We start from the raw sequence: 14,872 nt of genomic DNA on the forward strand, positions 1-14,872 counted from the left end.
GTATCATTTTTTTTCAGTTGTGTACATATCAACTTTTCCAACCGAAATATAGAAATGCAATGAGTACAAGGGTTTAACAAATCATCTCATCTGTACCAATGTCTAGCATAGTGCTTTGTACACAGCAGGTACTTAATGAATGTATATTGAATTGAATGGAAGGGCACATGGATTTAGGTACTAAATGTCATTTTGGACACACTTGCTTTAAATGTATATACATAGTAATGACGATTCTTACAATGACAGTTCTTACAATGTATTTGGCAAATGCCTTCCAATTTTATGTACATACCTTATAAAACCCAGGAGACTTGAATTCATCATTTTTCATTTTCTTTGGCCTAATAGTAACAACAGGAATAATTGTGTATAGTCCTTTGGGGAAAAAAATGTATATGCCCAGATGGTGGCCCTGGTGTCCCATTAATAGAACATGCTCTTCAAATGGCCTGAGTGGCACTGACAGATTTGAACTGAATCACCTCCAGTAAATGTCTTATAGTTCCTATCTACCCACATACACAAAGCCTCCCTCCAAGGGGTCCAAAGCATTTTATAAACATTAATACTTAATTCAGTAGTGCATTATTAGTTCCCTGCAGGAATGTAAAACTAGAAAAACAAGAAAACTGAAGCTCAGAGAGATTGTCATTGTCTTACACAGTAAGTCAGGTATTTACTCCAGGTTCCCTTACACCACCTTATTATGTCTCTGTATTTCAGTCACAGCTCCCTCAAGTTTCCCATTTGGGGTCGCTTTGGGGCAATTGTGAATGTACCCTGATTCTTGCCATATTTTGTAATGACTCAGGTCAGGTAGGCATGACAAGACCTCATATATTTTCTCAGTGTGCCTAACAAACAAGTGCATGGCGAGAGGTTAATTTGTATGCTATCTTCACTGAAGCTTGCAGAGTATTCAGTGGCTATTTGCCTGGGGCCCAGGAAACTAACTGTGTATCTAGACACAGATGTTTCTAAGTTTCAGAAGTGTCATATTTCTGAGGCAGGGAGTAAAACACACATAGAATCGTCTATCATGATATACTGAATTGTTGTCTTGGAGTAGATTTATGTCAATTGAAACTGCTGGAAGGGCTCTTGAAGATCATCTTCTCCAGGCCCTTCATTTGACTGATCAGGAATCTGAGACCCAGAAGTCTTAGATGTCTGTGATGTGCAAGGCACTGAAACAAATGTGAAGCATGTGGATGTTCACATGCTTACTTATGGACTAATAATAGTGACTTTATTGCATTGAGTTACGAATCTTGGTTTGGTAAATAAGAGACGTACTAGTGTGGCACAGAGGAAAGGGTACTGAATCAAGAATGAGGAAACTTGGTTTCTAGCTCTAGCTCTGCCACTGACCAATTATGTCTTTTTCTTTTCTTTTCTGTCTTCTCTTTCTTCCTTCTTTCCTTCCCTCCTCCCTCCCTACCCCTTTCTCTTTTCTTCCTTCCTTCCTTCCTTCCTTCCTTCCTTCCTTCCTTCCTTCCTTCCTTCCTTCCTTCCTTCCTTCCTTCCTTCCTTTCTTTCTTTCTTTCTTTCTTTCTTTCTTTCTTTCTTTCTTTCTTTCTTTCTTTCTTTCTTTCTTTTTCTTTCTTTCTTTCTTTCTTTCTTTCTTTCATCTTTTACTTTTCTTTGAGGTATAGGCCGTTGTTGGTAACATGCTGCTTTTGACTTTTGCTCACCATGTATCTTTCCTTTGCTCTTTGGGTTTGCTGAAATTTTAGTTCTCTGCTAGTGGGGTTCCAGAATTTTCAGAAATATAGAATCACGTGGAGAGTAATGGCATTAATGAAATAAGCTTTTGTAACAGTGACCAGTTAGAGGTCATTGACAGTGCCCACTGTTTCCCAAATGCGATGGTGTCTGATCTCCTTCTACTCCAGTCTAGGCCTAGTTCATTATTCATCTACTGTGGTTTTTCAAGACACGTGGATAATGGACAAATTTGATGACCTACCTGTCCAGTTCCATATCATGACAAACCAAGCATTTTGTGTTCTTCGTCTACATTGTCCAAGTTAGATTGCTGTACAGACAGCTTTTCCATTGCTATGGATTTCATCAAGGAGACTTTTTGCAAGGTCTTGTTTGCAACTAGGCCAATGCTATTTGAGAATAAGAGCATTTCTGAGAACTCCATCAAGAGGACATTCTTGTTTTCTTTGGACCTCACATAGGACGTCTATGATGATGCTGGAGTATAGCTGTGGAGAACTTTCACAAACGCCTCAATGTAACTGACCCAAAGATATGTGCTATTTCCATCGTCTCATCTATTATAACGATGACCTATATACTCCAGCTAAAGTGTGTATATGTTATATTTAACAAGCAAAGAGAAAGACAGAGACAAAACATCACCTTTATGAAGTTAGCGCAAAGGTTTTCACATATGTATTTGTTGAAGGAATTACTGAGCTTTTATGGAAGTGGAAAGATAAATTTAATTAATTGGCTGAAACCAGTCCTTTCTCTAGGTCCATTGGATTGCCAATAATGGAAGCTAGAGATTCCATAGACAGGGTTAAAAAGCAAAAACAACCTAGTTAAATGTACATATCAAACACTCCATAATTGCACAGTGTGGTCGGAACAATATCTTCATCCTTGGGCAGGTTAGGTTAATTTTTCTTTAAAAGGTATTGAAATCATCCTCCATGCTTGATTAAAATTTAGGTTGTTTGTATTATTTCTTCGTCCCCTGAGTACAAAACAGCCACAAAGATCTCTAGGAGGACTCTGATGCTTGGTTAGTAGATAATGGTGGGCAACTCAGGTCAGGGAGTTTTACCTAGGAGAATTAACTGGAGATGTCCTCAGGGCCTATCCTTGTGGAATAGCCTTCTTCTGTTATAACTAAGTAAACCTCCTTTTGTTAGTAATTGTTGAATGACTTCCCAGTGTCTTATTTTATTCTAGAATCAAACCTAAACTACCAGGAGATTGGCCTAGTCAGACTCTGCTCAGAACCCACATTCAGGCTTTTGTTTTTTCATTAAGTAAAAGAAAGAAAAAAGAACCTTTTAGGGGCAGCTAGGTGGTGCAGTGAATACAGTGCCAGCTCTGGAGTCAGGAGAATCTGAGTTCAAATACAGTCTCAAACACTTAACAGAAAAAAAACTAGCCATGTGACCTTGGGCAAGTCACTTAACCCCAATTGCCCTAACTTCCCCCCTCCAAAAAGCAAAAAAAAAGAACCTTTTAAAGCCTAGCATGCAAGAAACAATCTGAGTTTTCCATATGTCTCAAGGGGAGTCAACTTTTATTGTACTAAATCCAATTTAAAGGTGAAAAATTGTGAATGGTAAAAAGGGAGTATTATGGCTTTGTTCTGTTTAAGGTAGATTACTAAATTTGTCTTCCATAGTTGGAGGTTTCTGTCTCTCTCTCTCTCTCTCTGTTTCTGAATACTAACACTTAATGATTTGACCTTGTCCACCCTTACAATTGTGCCTAACCTCGATTTCTTCTCCTACATTAAAAGACTTTAACCAACATGAGTTATTTTCTTAAAAGGGCATGAAGGATGACAATAATGCCTTACCAGTAGCTGGGATTATAGGGAGGGCATTTACAAAAATAAAACTAGGAAACTTTCACAGCCATAAGACCTGGATTCATATTTTTTCTTCTTTCTTAAGAAAGTTCTGCAGAAGGAAGAACCCTTATAATTGTGACACATAAGTAAGGAGCACAAAAACTGTAAAAATATTTTTAGCCCAGTTAAAAATAAACTGTCTGTGTTTCACAGAGATGCGGTGCTTTTAATTGGAGTTGAAGTTCAGAATGTTTCAGTTTATTACTTTCTACAAAGGTCCTTTACTATTTTGTATTTTAGGTGCTGAGGCATCAATTCCTCTGGCAAATTAAGGAGATCTTCATATATTTGAATTCACAATATTAAAAAAAAGGAGGAAAGTGATTTTTGATTATTTTTTTATATAATGTTAGAAAAAGATACTCAGAAAGATGTGAAAAATGACCAATATGGTTTCAGAATTTCTCATTAGCTAATCTACCCTTAAGGCTTCATGTCATGGTGACATGATCGTGTTCTCTGTTTTAAGAGTGAGGAATCATGGGAGAGCAATATACAAGGCAGGGCTTCCTCTTTGTTCTTCTCTAGACTAGCAAGCAGGAGATCAAGACTGATATCTAAACTCGTTTCTCTGCATGATGGCATGACATTAAGAATACAACACAGACCCAAGATGTGGGGATGGATTCAGAGAGGAATGTTGGGACAGCAGAATGCTTAACAGCAGGTTCCATGACTACTTGAACTGTTCAATTGCAGGGACAAGGCTTTCTATAAGAAATAAGATCATGGCATTGATCCCAAACAGGATTACAGCTTGTAATTGGATTGTTTCCTTTTTTAACAAATGAAGTAAAATCCTCTTACACAAACTTGTCACCTATACTGGGTAAAAAGAATGGCGTGTGCATCATTTGAGTTTTTTCCTTTCCTTTTGTGTTCTCATGCTGGAACATAATTTCCGCTCTCAAAGGTCCAGAGTAAGATTATAAGAGATTTGCTTAATGAAAGCTTTATTAAGTTGATTAGAGATATTCAAATGCTGTATGTGCACTGAGCTACAAAAATGTACTTAATTCATTTAAGAAAAAAAAATAATGGTGTAGTGGACCAACCAACAAGAACTTAGATTTCAGGGATAAATTTGAGGAGTTTCACAAGACTTTGGCTATGTTAGAAAATCCTTCAAAGTCCATGCATATTTGTTTCCTGTAACCATGCCAATTTCTTTAGAGAGTCAAATACCTCAGAGACCTAAGAGAAAATTGTGATGAATGGAAATTTTATGAGCTCCATAGCCTTGAAGGGATTTATTTTCCCTCTGTGAACGAGAATGTTTAGCATAGACTCAGGTCTCTTTTGAAAAGGCTTCACTGCTGTGTTCTTGATAGGTGAGCTTTTTAAGGAATAGTAGAAAACGATGACAAAATGAATACTACCACAATTTATCTTTTCAGTGAAACCAATCACAGGATAGCTCATAGGTCTTTACAAAAAGTGTTTTCTGTTAGGCTCTGCTTGTCTCAACCTTTCTATGGTCCCAGCATCATCTCTGCAGGAAGCTTAATTATTTATTCTGCTTCTATGATACATTATCTTTTTCTCTCATAATTTTCTTTGCCTCCATCCTCCTCTTCCCCTACCTCCTTTGAGTCTTGTCTTTTCACTTTCATCACCCAGTATTTTGCACCTTCACTGGGCAGTGAGGCCAATCCCTTTCAAAACTACAGTACACTCTCTAGAATATCTCCAAGGTCTGCCATTTCCCCAAGATCCTTCACACCATCTATCAAATGGATTTAATCATCTTGGCTTTTCACAATTAAGGCTAGGCTGGCATCCTCTCTGCTTAACCACGTGGTACTCAGTAGTATATCTGCTCTCACAGCTTTTCACCACATGATCTTAGCAATGATCCCAAGCTGATGATACAATCAATACTTCATGCTTCTAGTCAACCACATAATAGTGAATGTTCCCTATTCAGCCATTCAGTTCAGGATGTGAGCTTTTCCTGTAAAGACCACTCCTTTCTTTTCCCTGCAGTCTTTGACTGCAGTATTTCTGTGACCGACCATGTGAGTTGCAGGCCTCAAGCAGGCAATACAGCTTTTTCTTTTGACATTCCCTGACAATGAAAGAGTCTAACCAGGGGTCTGGTCTGAAGTCACAGATTTCCCCTCTTCCATTACTTCTTTAGCAGCTCATTTGATGCTGCAAACACTGATTATTTCCATGTACATTTTCATTGACTTCTTTCTTCCTTTGCAGAAGGAGACTGGAAGATAACTGTTGTCACCGGGGATTTTGAGAAGGCTGGAACAACTGCTACAGTGTCCCTTTATGCTTATGGAGAAAAGAGGTCTTCGGGTCCCATTATTTTGGGATCTGGGAAGCACCAGTTATTTAACCCCAACAGTGCAGACATATTTAAGGTAAAGTTGATAGGTGTGCTTACAAAATGTACTATGACACGGAATTCTAAAATGTGACTAGGGAATGGACAATGTGAATATGAAAAAAGGTTTAAATTTTTGGTTGTCATTACAATGTAGCTAAATATAAGAACCCAAATTTAATTGTGGCAATTAGTTACATATCATGTCCTAATTATTTAGGCAGAGCATGATATCCCCAAGAAAGACTTAAATGGAGGACTACATTTCTAACCATGGCTCTCTTTCTATATCATTCTATAGCTTAAGTAACTGACATTTTTGTACCTACACTTCATAAGTTACAATTATCATTTTTCCCTTTAGGAATGTCAATAGTTCAACTTTAATAAGTTCCTTATGATTTCTTTTTCCTGTTTACCTTCTCATACTTCTCTTGTTTCTTGTATCTGAATGTCAAATTTTCTATTCAATTCTGGTTTTTTCATCAAGAATGCTTGAAAGTTCTCTATTCCACTGAATGACCATATTTTTCCCCTGAAACATGATACTCAGTTTTGCTGGATAGGTGATTCTTGGTTTTAATCCCAGCTCCTTTGCCCTCCGGAATATCATATTCCAAGCCCTTCAATCCCTTAATATAGAAGCTGCTAGATCTTGTGTTATCTTGATTGTGTTTCTTCTTGGCTGCTTGTAAAATTTCTCCTTGAGCTGGAAACTCCAGAACCTGGCTATAATATTCCTAGGAGTTTTCTTTTTGGGATCTTTTTCAAGAGGTGATTGGTGAATTCTTTAAATTTCTATTTTTCCCTCTGGTTCTAAAATATCCAGGCAATTTTCCTTGAGAATTTCTTGAAAGATAATTTCGAGGTTCTTTTTTTTTCATCGTGGCTTTCAGGTAGTCCAATACTTTAAAAATTATCTCTCCTGGATCTACTTTCCAGGTCAGTGGTTTTTCCAATGAGATATTTCACATTATCTTCTATTTTTTTCATTTGTTTGGATCTGTTTAATAGTATCTTGATTTCTCAGAAAGTCATTAGCTTCCATTTGCTCCAATCTAATTCTGAAGGAATTTTTCTCCTCATTGAGCTTTTGAAATTTCTTTTCCATCTGTCAAATTCAGTTTTTTAAGGCATTCTTCTCCTCATTGGCTTTTTGGGCCTCTTTTGCTATTTGAGTTAGTCTGTTTTTTAAGTTGTTATTTTCTTCAGTCAGATTGTTAACTCTCTTGTCATGATTTTTTTGCATCATTATCATTTCTCTTCCCAATTTTTCTTCTACCTCTTTTACTTGATTTTCAAAATCCTTCTTGAGCTCCTCCATAGCCTGTAACCAATTCATATTTTTCTTGGAAGCTTTTTAGGTACAGGAGTTCTGACTTTGCTATCTTCCTCCCGTTCAATGTGTTGATCATTTTTGTCCCCAAAAAAGAAATCTAAAGTTTGATTGCTGTGCTTGTTTTGCTTCCTCTGCTTGCTCATGTTGCCACTCAATTACTTGACTTCTGAGCTCTTTGCCACAGTAGATCTCTGCTTCCAGAGAGGAGAGCTTTGTCCCAAATCTCTGGGGTTTTCACAGCTGCTGGAGCTATTAGTTGGGTGCCCTCTGTGCAGTCCCCAAAAGCTCAGGCCCACTGTCCACACACCCCAAAACCTCCACCTAAGACAGCAATCCAGATCTAAGCAGGTTAAAGTAAGAGCGGTTACCCTCTGAATGGTTGCTTGGTCCCCCTACAATCTGCAGGCCAGGAGCTCTGAAACAGCCACTTGGTGGCTTCATAGACGCTGCCATACCTCCATCACTTCTTGCCCTGGGCGCAGGGGTTGGATCATGCTCTTCCATCCCCTCCAGTTCCAACAGAGTTCTACACTGACCTTTTACTTGCTCTTTGGCATTTATAGCTTGTTAAGTCTGGAAACTGCCACAGCTGCTGGTGATTCACTCTCCTAAAGTCTGCTGCAGCCACTACTGGTTAGGGCCACCCTGGGGCTAAAGCCTCAGGTTCACATGGGGCTGGGCTCAGCTCCCAGCATGCTGTGATGCACTCTTTGTGCCAGCCTTGAGAAACACCCACCTTATTGGGCAAAAAAAAGGAGGCAGGAAAAAAGAAAGAGAATGAGTAGAATAAGTAGTTTCTCTCTTCTGAGAGGTAAGAGGTAGCCCTGAAGAGTGTGGCATCATCAAGATGATACCCAGTAGGAAGCATCGTCAAGATTGTGAAATGCTGCTAAGTGATTGAAAAGGATGAAGGGGACTGGGAAAAAATGGATGTGGAAAGTAAGATCTCAGTAGTAACCTTAAGCGGAAGAGTTTGAATTGAATAGTTGGGACAGAAGTCCATTGGTAATGGGTAGTGAAATGAGTGATGAAGAAATAAAAATATTGGATATAGACTTTATTAGAAAGTATAGCAGGAAAAGAGCAAAGAGACAGAATGGTGGCTTGATGGTAAAAAAAAGGTCAAGAGAAAGTTTTTTGTTTTATGATTGGGGGTACATGATCATTTTGATAGATGGGAAGGAGCTAGTGAAGAAGAGAGTAAAGATACATGTATAATTTTTTTGTTTTTGGAGCAAGATCCTGAGATGGTGAGAAGGAATGGAATCAGAATTGAAGGCAGATAAATTACATTTAGAGAGGAATAATGATATCTCTTCTTTTTGGACCAGAGGAAAGAAGGCCAGAATAATTAAGATGAAAACCCAAATTTCTCTAATCGTTAACCCTGGATACCAAATAACTCTCTTCTCTTACCATACCATACCTATAATATCTTCTTCAATATTAAAAAAAAAAGTTCACCATCAACAACTTCCTCTATTAAATATTTCTATAACTCATTTCTTCTACATCATAAATTTGGATTATAATAAAAATATCTTTTATTTGTATAGTGCTAATGAATTAAGGACTTAAAATCAAGGGGACCTATACAAGCCCTGGTTCCTTCATTTAGTAGCTCCATCAGTTTACTTCACAAGCCTCCATTTCTTCATTGACAAAATGAAGATAATATCTTCTGTACCAACTTCACATTACCCTTAATAAACATAAACCTTAGGGTGCAATAGAAAGGGAGTTATTCATTATCATTTGGTAAGTTCCTTACAATGGCTCTGTTTAGATTTTTTCAGGGAATGGACCTGTGTATTTTTTTTTGTTATGGGGAACTCTCATGTGGGGAAATTCCCTTTACCAGTGCAGGTTTGCATTTTCTCTACAACTTATAGTCTTAGAGTTGCTTACAGTACTGAGAGATTAAATGATTTACACAGTGTAACAAGCCACTATAGTTATAGAAGAGGTCATATGAGTCTAATAATGTATTAAATGTATAAAATAAAATCCATAGCATAATAAAGGAAACCAATTATGTTGAAATACAGTTATCATTATCATTATTATTATCATTAGGAATTAACTATAGATGAACATAGGATGCTATTATGGTATACTTTGTAAAATCACATAGCCAAAGGATCATATGTAAACTCTAACTTTGTAATATTGTTTCATCTACTAGAATACAAGACCCTTAAGAACCAGGATTTTTTTTTTTTTGTATCCTTAGTACCTACCATGGAGCCCAGCATGTCATTAAGTGCTTAATAAATATTTATGAATTAATTGATTGAGAATGAACAAGTTTATCACAGTATAGAGAGGCAGGAGACAGAGTACTAAATTTTACTAAACACAATTTCTTTTCAATTTTTTTCCTGAGTCAACTGCTGTGGTTACCCTAGATATTTACCTTACAGTTTTCTATATATTTATCAACTTTATATTTCTAGCAATGATTTCTCTTCTAAGTGCTAACCTCCATTTCCAGTTGCCCAAAGGATAGTGCCACCCAATTGCTCTCCTGATACTCAACATGTTCAAAATTGCGTTTCTTGTCTTTTCCCCTGAATCTACTATTCCTTCTGGATTCATTGTTTCTCTTTCTGATACTACCGCTTAGCCATCCTCACATGTTGGAAACTCTGGAGTTATTTTTTGCTTCTGGGGTTATCTCTTGGTACCATTTAGCAAATTGTCTCTTTCAAACTAAATTGAAACCTAGTACATTCAAAGACAGAATGCTTCTTGAGCCTAGGGAGCAGTTTTCTGATTCTGGTTCAATAGAGGATGAAATCAATTAGTTTCATTGATAAATTGGTTTAATATTCATTGTGTGCCCTTGGGGTTCTTGCAGCTGGTTAAACCTATGTACAAATCCTGACTATCCACAGTATTTATTCTCAAATGAACACACACACACTTGGGAGATAAATCTTATGTCTAGATTATATAATCTCCAAGGTCCTTTCCAACTCTAAATCTATGAGTTCTTATTCAAGGAGATGGCTATTATTGTTCTCTTTCATAAATTGGGGTACATTTCCTTGAGGGGGTGGGATCTGAGGTAATTTCTAAATGAATGAAGGCAGGAAGGCAGCTTGGCAGATGGTCAGTGGGTAGCTATTGCAGTCATGGGGGATTGTAGAGAAATAAGTGTGGGGGCTGGAGTAGGAGGAAGGAACAAAAGGAGCCAAGAATAGTTCCTGGCTAGAACAAAGACTCTGGGAGTAAGTAAATGATTAGGGGGATGCATATCCTGGGCCTTTGCAATTATAAGAGTAATGAAAATCGTTTTCTATTTGTTTAGCAGGTTATTTGTAAGATTGGCAAAGGGCAGCTAGGAAGCACAGTGGATAGAGCAACCAGGTCTGCAGTCAGGAAAACCTGAGTTCAAATTTAGCCTCAGATACTGTGTGTGACCCTGGGCAAATAACTTTGCCTTACTTTCCTAATTTGTAAAATGAACTGGAGAAGGAATAGCAAGAAAATCCCAAATGGGGTCAAGAAGAGTTGGGAGAGTAAACTGACTAAAGAACAAGGTTTGCAAAATGCTTTCCTCCAAACAACTCCATGCAACAGGTAGGACAAGGCTTAGTCTTCTTGTTTTTCAAATGGAGAATCTGAGTGAAGTTAAGTGACTTCTCAGGGACACACAGCTATGACATGATGCATTGGGCTAGCAATTGAACTCAGTTCCTATTTCCACTAACCCCACTTCTTCCCTTATATATGTGTATATATATATATACATATATATATGTATATATACATATATGTATGTATGTATGTATGTACCGTGTTTCCCCGATAATAAGACACTGTCTTAATTTTTTTGGACAGAAAAACACCAGAGGGCTTATTTTCAGGGGAGGGCTTATTTTAATGAACATTGACAGCAATTTTAATAAACAGGTAAATGTGAACAAAAAAATGTACCTTTATTCAGTAAGCAAATCACTGGGGAAGAACAGGATGACGCGCTCACTGCTGCAGCTCTGATTGGATGCAGCTCGGAGCGCGGCGTGCGTTTCACCCGGGGGGGGGGACGGTGCATACAGAGGGTACCATAATGTAGCGTGTAGCGCAGGGGATCACCTTCACTACAGTAGCAATCTCAATAGGGCTTATTTTTGGGGGAGGGCTTATTTTAGAGGAATCTTACACAGTAAGGGGAGGGCTTATTTTCGGGATAGGTCTTATTATCAGGGAAACACGGTATGAATGTATTTTTAAACAATCGGGGTTAAGTAACTTGCTCAAGGTTACACGGCCAGTTATTTCTGGGTGCGTAATAAGTGTCTGACCCAGATTTGATCCACATGTCATCCTGACACTGGAGCCGGTGCTCTTACTCACTATGCTACCTGGCCATCCCTCTTCCCTTATATTCTAAAGGACAAAATAGCTACATGTTCTTTGCGTTAAGAGCCTAGTTACATATTTTGTTTGTTTGGTATGGATCCCTGATTCCATTGGTATAAGGAGCCCCAAGGTGACGATCCTTAGTCTACTGTGCGGAACTGTCACAGCTTTCTAATTTATAATCTTATTGAAGCAGTGTAGAGAGTGAAGAGAGTAGTGGCCTTTTAGATAGTCTCAGACCAAGATGACCTGGGCTCAAATCCAATTTCTGACATATTGGCTGAGTGGCCAATCTGCCTAACTTCTCAGTTTTCTAAACATCTCTCTGTTGGTGGTGTAAACAGTTGATTTTGACTTTGGCAAGCCAGACAATCCTAATTAATCTTCCTTTGTTTTCCTCTTTTCTCTAATTAAGGGGGAAAGAAAAGTACAACTAAATCTAAGAATGTATGTATATGTACATGTACCTGTGTATGTAGTGTTAAATATGGTAACTCTAAGGATTAGTAGTCCTTGACTTACCCAAGTAACCTCTGAAATATATTACTGTGGTAGATAGACATTAAGAATATTGTTGTTCATATTTAAGTCATTGTTGCTTATTACAATTCAAATGTAGATTCGGTGAATCCCATGCTAGACATACTAGGAGACAGTGGTCTAGTGACAATATTACTGGCTTTGGAGTTGAGAGGAAGAATTCAGATCTCCTTGACCAAAGTTGCATTGACCATTACTTGGTGGCATAAATCAGTGAATTCACTACCCTTAAACTATTCCCAATGACTAAATGAATTAAAAAAGAACTTCTTAGGTACTTTTCACATGCCAGTTTAGCTTTATGGTAAGCTATAGGCATTAAAAAAACCCCAAACCCAAAACAAACCAAACAAATTAGACAGTCTCTCCCCTCAGGGAGCTGATAGTCTAACAGGGAATATATAAAGGAACATTTGAGTTGAGGGTATATGTAGGCTTGGTAACCTGGTTCTAGATAAGATTAGGTGAAAGTCTACCATTAGAGCTAAAGCACCCAGAGGCTATATAGTAAGAGGAGGGGGAGTGTGACAGTTCAGGCAGTATAGTTTGCAAATGTCTGGGATGTGCCAATCCCAAATATGAACTAAGTTAAAGAGAGTCATTCCCAGGGGTGTGCAAGAACCAGCTCTAGCCTTGGTAAAATGTCAGTGTGAGCATTTATATCAGGGAAATTAGCAATTACTAATCAATGCTTAATTTATTGTCTTGTTGATTGTCTAGACTTAACAAAGTGTTAATTATACAGATTAAACTTAAAAGTACACACACACACACACATGTTTATTTATTTATTTTCTCCATAGAGCCTGATTGTTAAATATTTACCACTTCATTCCTGGTCTTTATTCATTGTGTAAAAGGCCAAGTAGAACTTTTAAATAAAAAAAAGAAAATGTAACCTCAGAGGTCAAGCAATACATTTAGCAAGGTAGCATGATATATTGAAAAAGGTCGCTTCAGATTTTGCTTTAGACAATTAGCAAGGTTATATAGGGGACACGGTGCTGGATGTGAAGTCAGTTCAGATCCTGACTCAGACACTACTTAGTAGCAGTGTAACCCTGGGCCTATCACTAATCCTCTCTTAGCCTCAGATTCCTCATCTGTACCATGGGAATAAAAATAGAACTTACCCCCCATGGTTGTTGTGAGGTTCAAATGCCTCCCTACCTCCCTGCCTTCATTTAGAAATTATCTCAGATGCTACCCCCTCAGGAGATATACCCTAATTTATAAAGGAGAACAATAGCCATCTCCTTGAATAAAAACTGATAAACTCATGTAAAGCACTTTATAAACCTTCAAGTGCTATATAAATGTAGGTTAATAATTATATTTAATTTGTGATGATGGATAAGTATCATCTGTCAGAGTCTCACCTTTCTTATCTGTAAAATGGGGATGATAGTATATATGATGCTTATTCTATAGCACTCTATAAAATGCTTTGCAAATTGTAAAGCATTATATAAATGTGAGCTCTTTATTATTATTTATTTATTAGGCACAGACAATATGCATAGTACTGTACTAGGTATTGTGTGTGTGGGGGGTGCATTTAATTATTTTTTATCTGCTGTATAAAAAGCATCAAACAATCCTGTATTCAAGGATATTTTAGCTTACATTATGAGTGACACATGAAACAATAGTAAATAATAGTCTGCTTTACCACTTCAAAGACCCATGATTTAGGGGAGGCTAGGTAGCACACTAGATAGAGTACTGGCCCTGTAATCAGGAGGATCTGAAGTTAAATCTAGCCTCAAACACTTACTAGCTGTGTGACCCTGGGCAAATGATTGCTCCTCTCCCGCCCACCCCAAAAAGACCCATGATTTCATTTATATAGGAACTCTCTCCACTAACACAGGTCACATCCCCTCTGTCCATTGTCTATATGAGTTGTTATGACAGAAAAAAAATAGTCAACCTTCCGATGAACCTTCCCAAACTAAGCAAGGTTGGTTACTGTGTAACTGATAAATAATTCCTCACTAGTTCTGTATTCAAATCCTTTTGAGCTTGAGAGACCTTTTCAAAGTATTTGTCCCACTGGATAGTCTTCCAAAGCCCAGGGTCACCTTGATAGCAATATGAGTAATTGGATATTGTAACCAATAAAATAAGGCAAATAATTACATTTTAAATAGCATAGGACAGAATAAAAAGGCTGTGGGAATTGTGAGAAAATGGAGATTAGTGAAGCCTAAAACAGTCTGAGAATGTTTTAGAGAGGAGGCAGGGGACTTCAGCTAATCCTTGAAGGACAAGTAGGGTTTATATATGTGGAAGAGAGGGGGTTATGAATGGTCATGGAAATAGAAATAAGCAAAATGGATTTCTTGTGCAGTAAAAAGACCTGCCTTATAAGAAGGTTCCTACAAACAACTTTGAAAGACTCAAGAACTAAGATCAATTCAATGACCAACCACAATTCCAGATAATTCACAACGAAGCATGCTTCCTACCTCCTGACAGAGTGTACAGAATGAGACATGTTTTGGGGGCATTGTCAAAGTGGAAAAATTGTTTTGTTTTACTATACACATACTACTATTTTCTTCTCCAATGGGATGGACGCATGGAAGATAGTTATTTGTTAATTTAAAAATAAATATATATGCATAGATAGATAGATAGATAGATAGATAGATAGATAGATAGATAGATA

The 14,872-nt window shown here is 37.6% G+C and overlaps 1 protein-coding gene across 1 annotated transcript in view; it reads left to right on the forward strand.

Annotated features, from left to right (window-relative positions):
* Positions 1 to 14,872, forward strand: part of LOC138170116 (lipoxygenase homology domain-containing protein 1-like) — a 657,842-nt gene that overhangs the window by 217,606 nt on the left and 425,364 nt on the right. Inside the window, exon 24 of the mRNA XM_069099511.1 lies at positions 5,825 to 5,988. Within this exon, the coding sequence (XP_068955612.1) occupies positions 5,825 to 5,988 (164 nt within the window). The remainder of the gene's footprint in view (positions 1 to 5,824; positions 5,989 to 14,872) is intronic.

The sequence above is a fragment of the Petaurus breviceps genome, unplaced genomic scaffold (assembly GCF_028583685.1).
Source record: "Petaurus breviceps papuanus isolate PSGF00001 unplaced genomic scaffold, PetGlider_PUasm1.0 38, whole genome shotgun sequence".
In the NCBI taxonomy this organism is placed as follows: domain Eukaryota; kingdom Metazoa; phylum Chordata; class Mammalia; order Diprotodontia; family Petauridae; genus Petaurus; species Petaurus breviceps.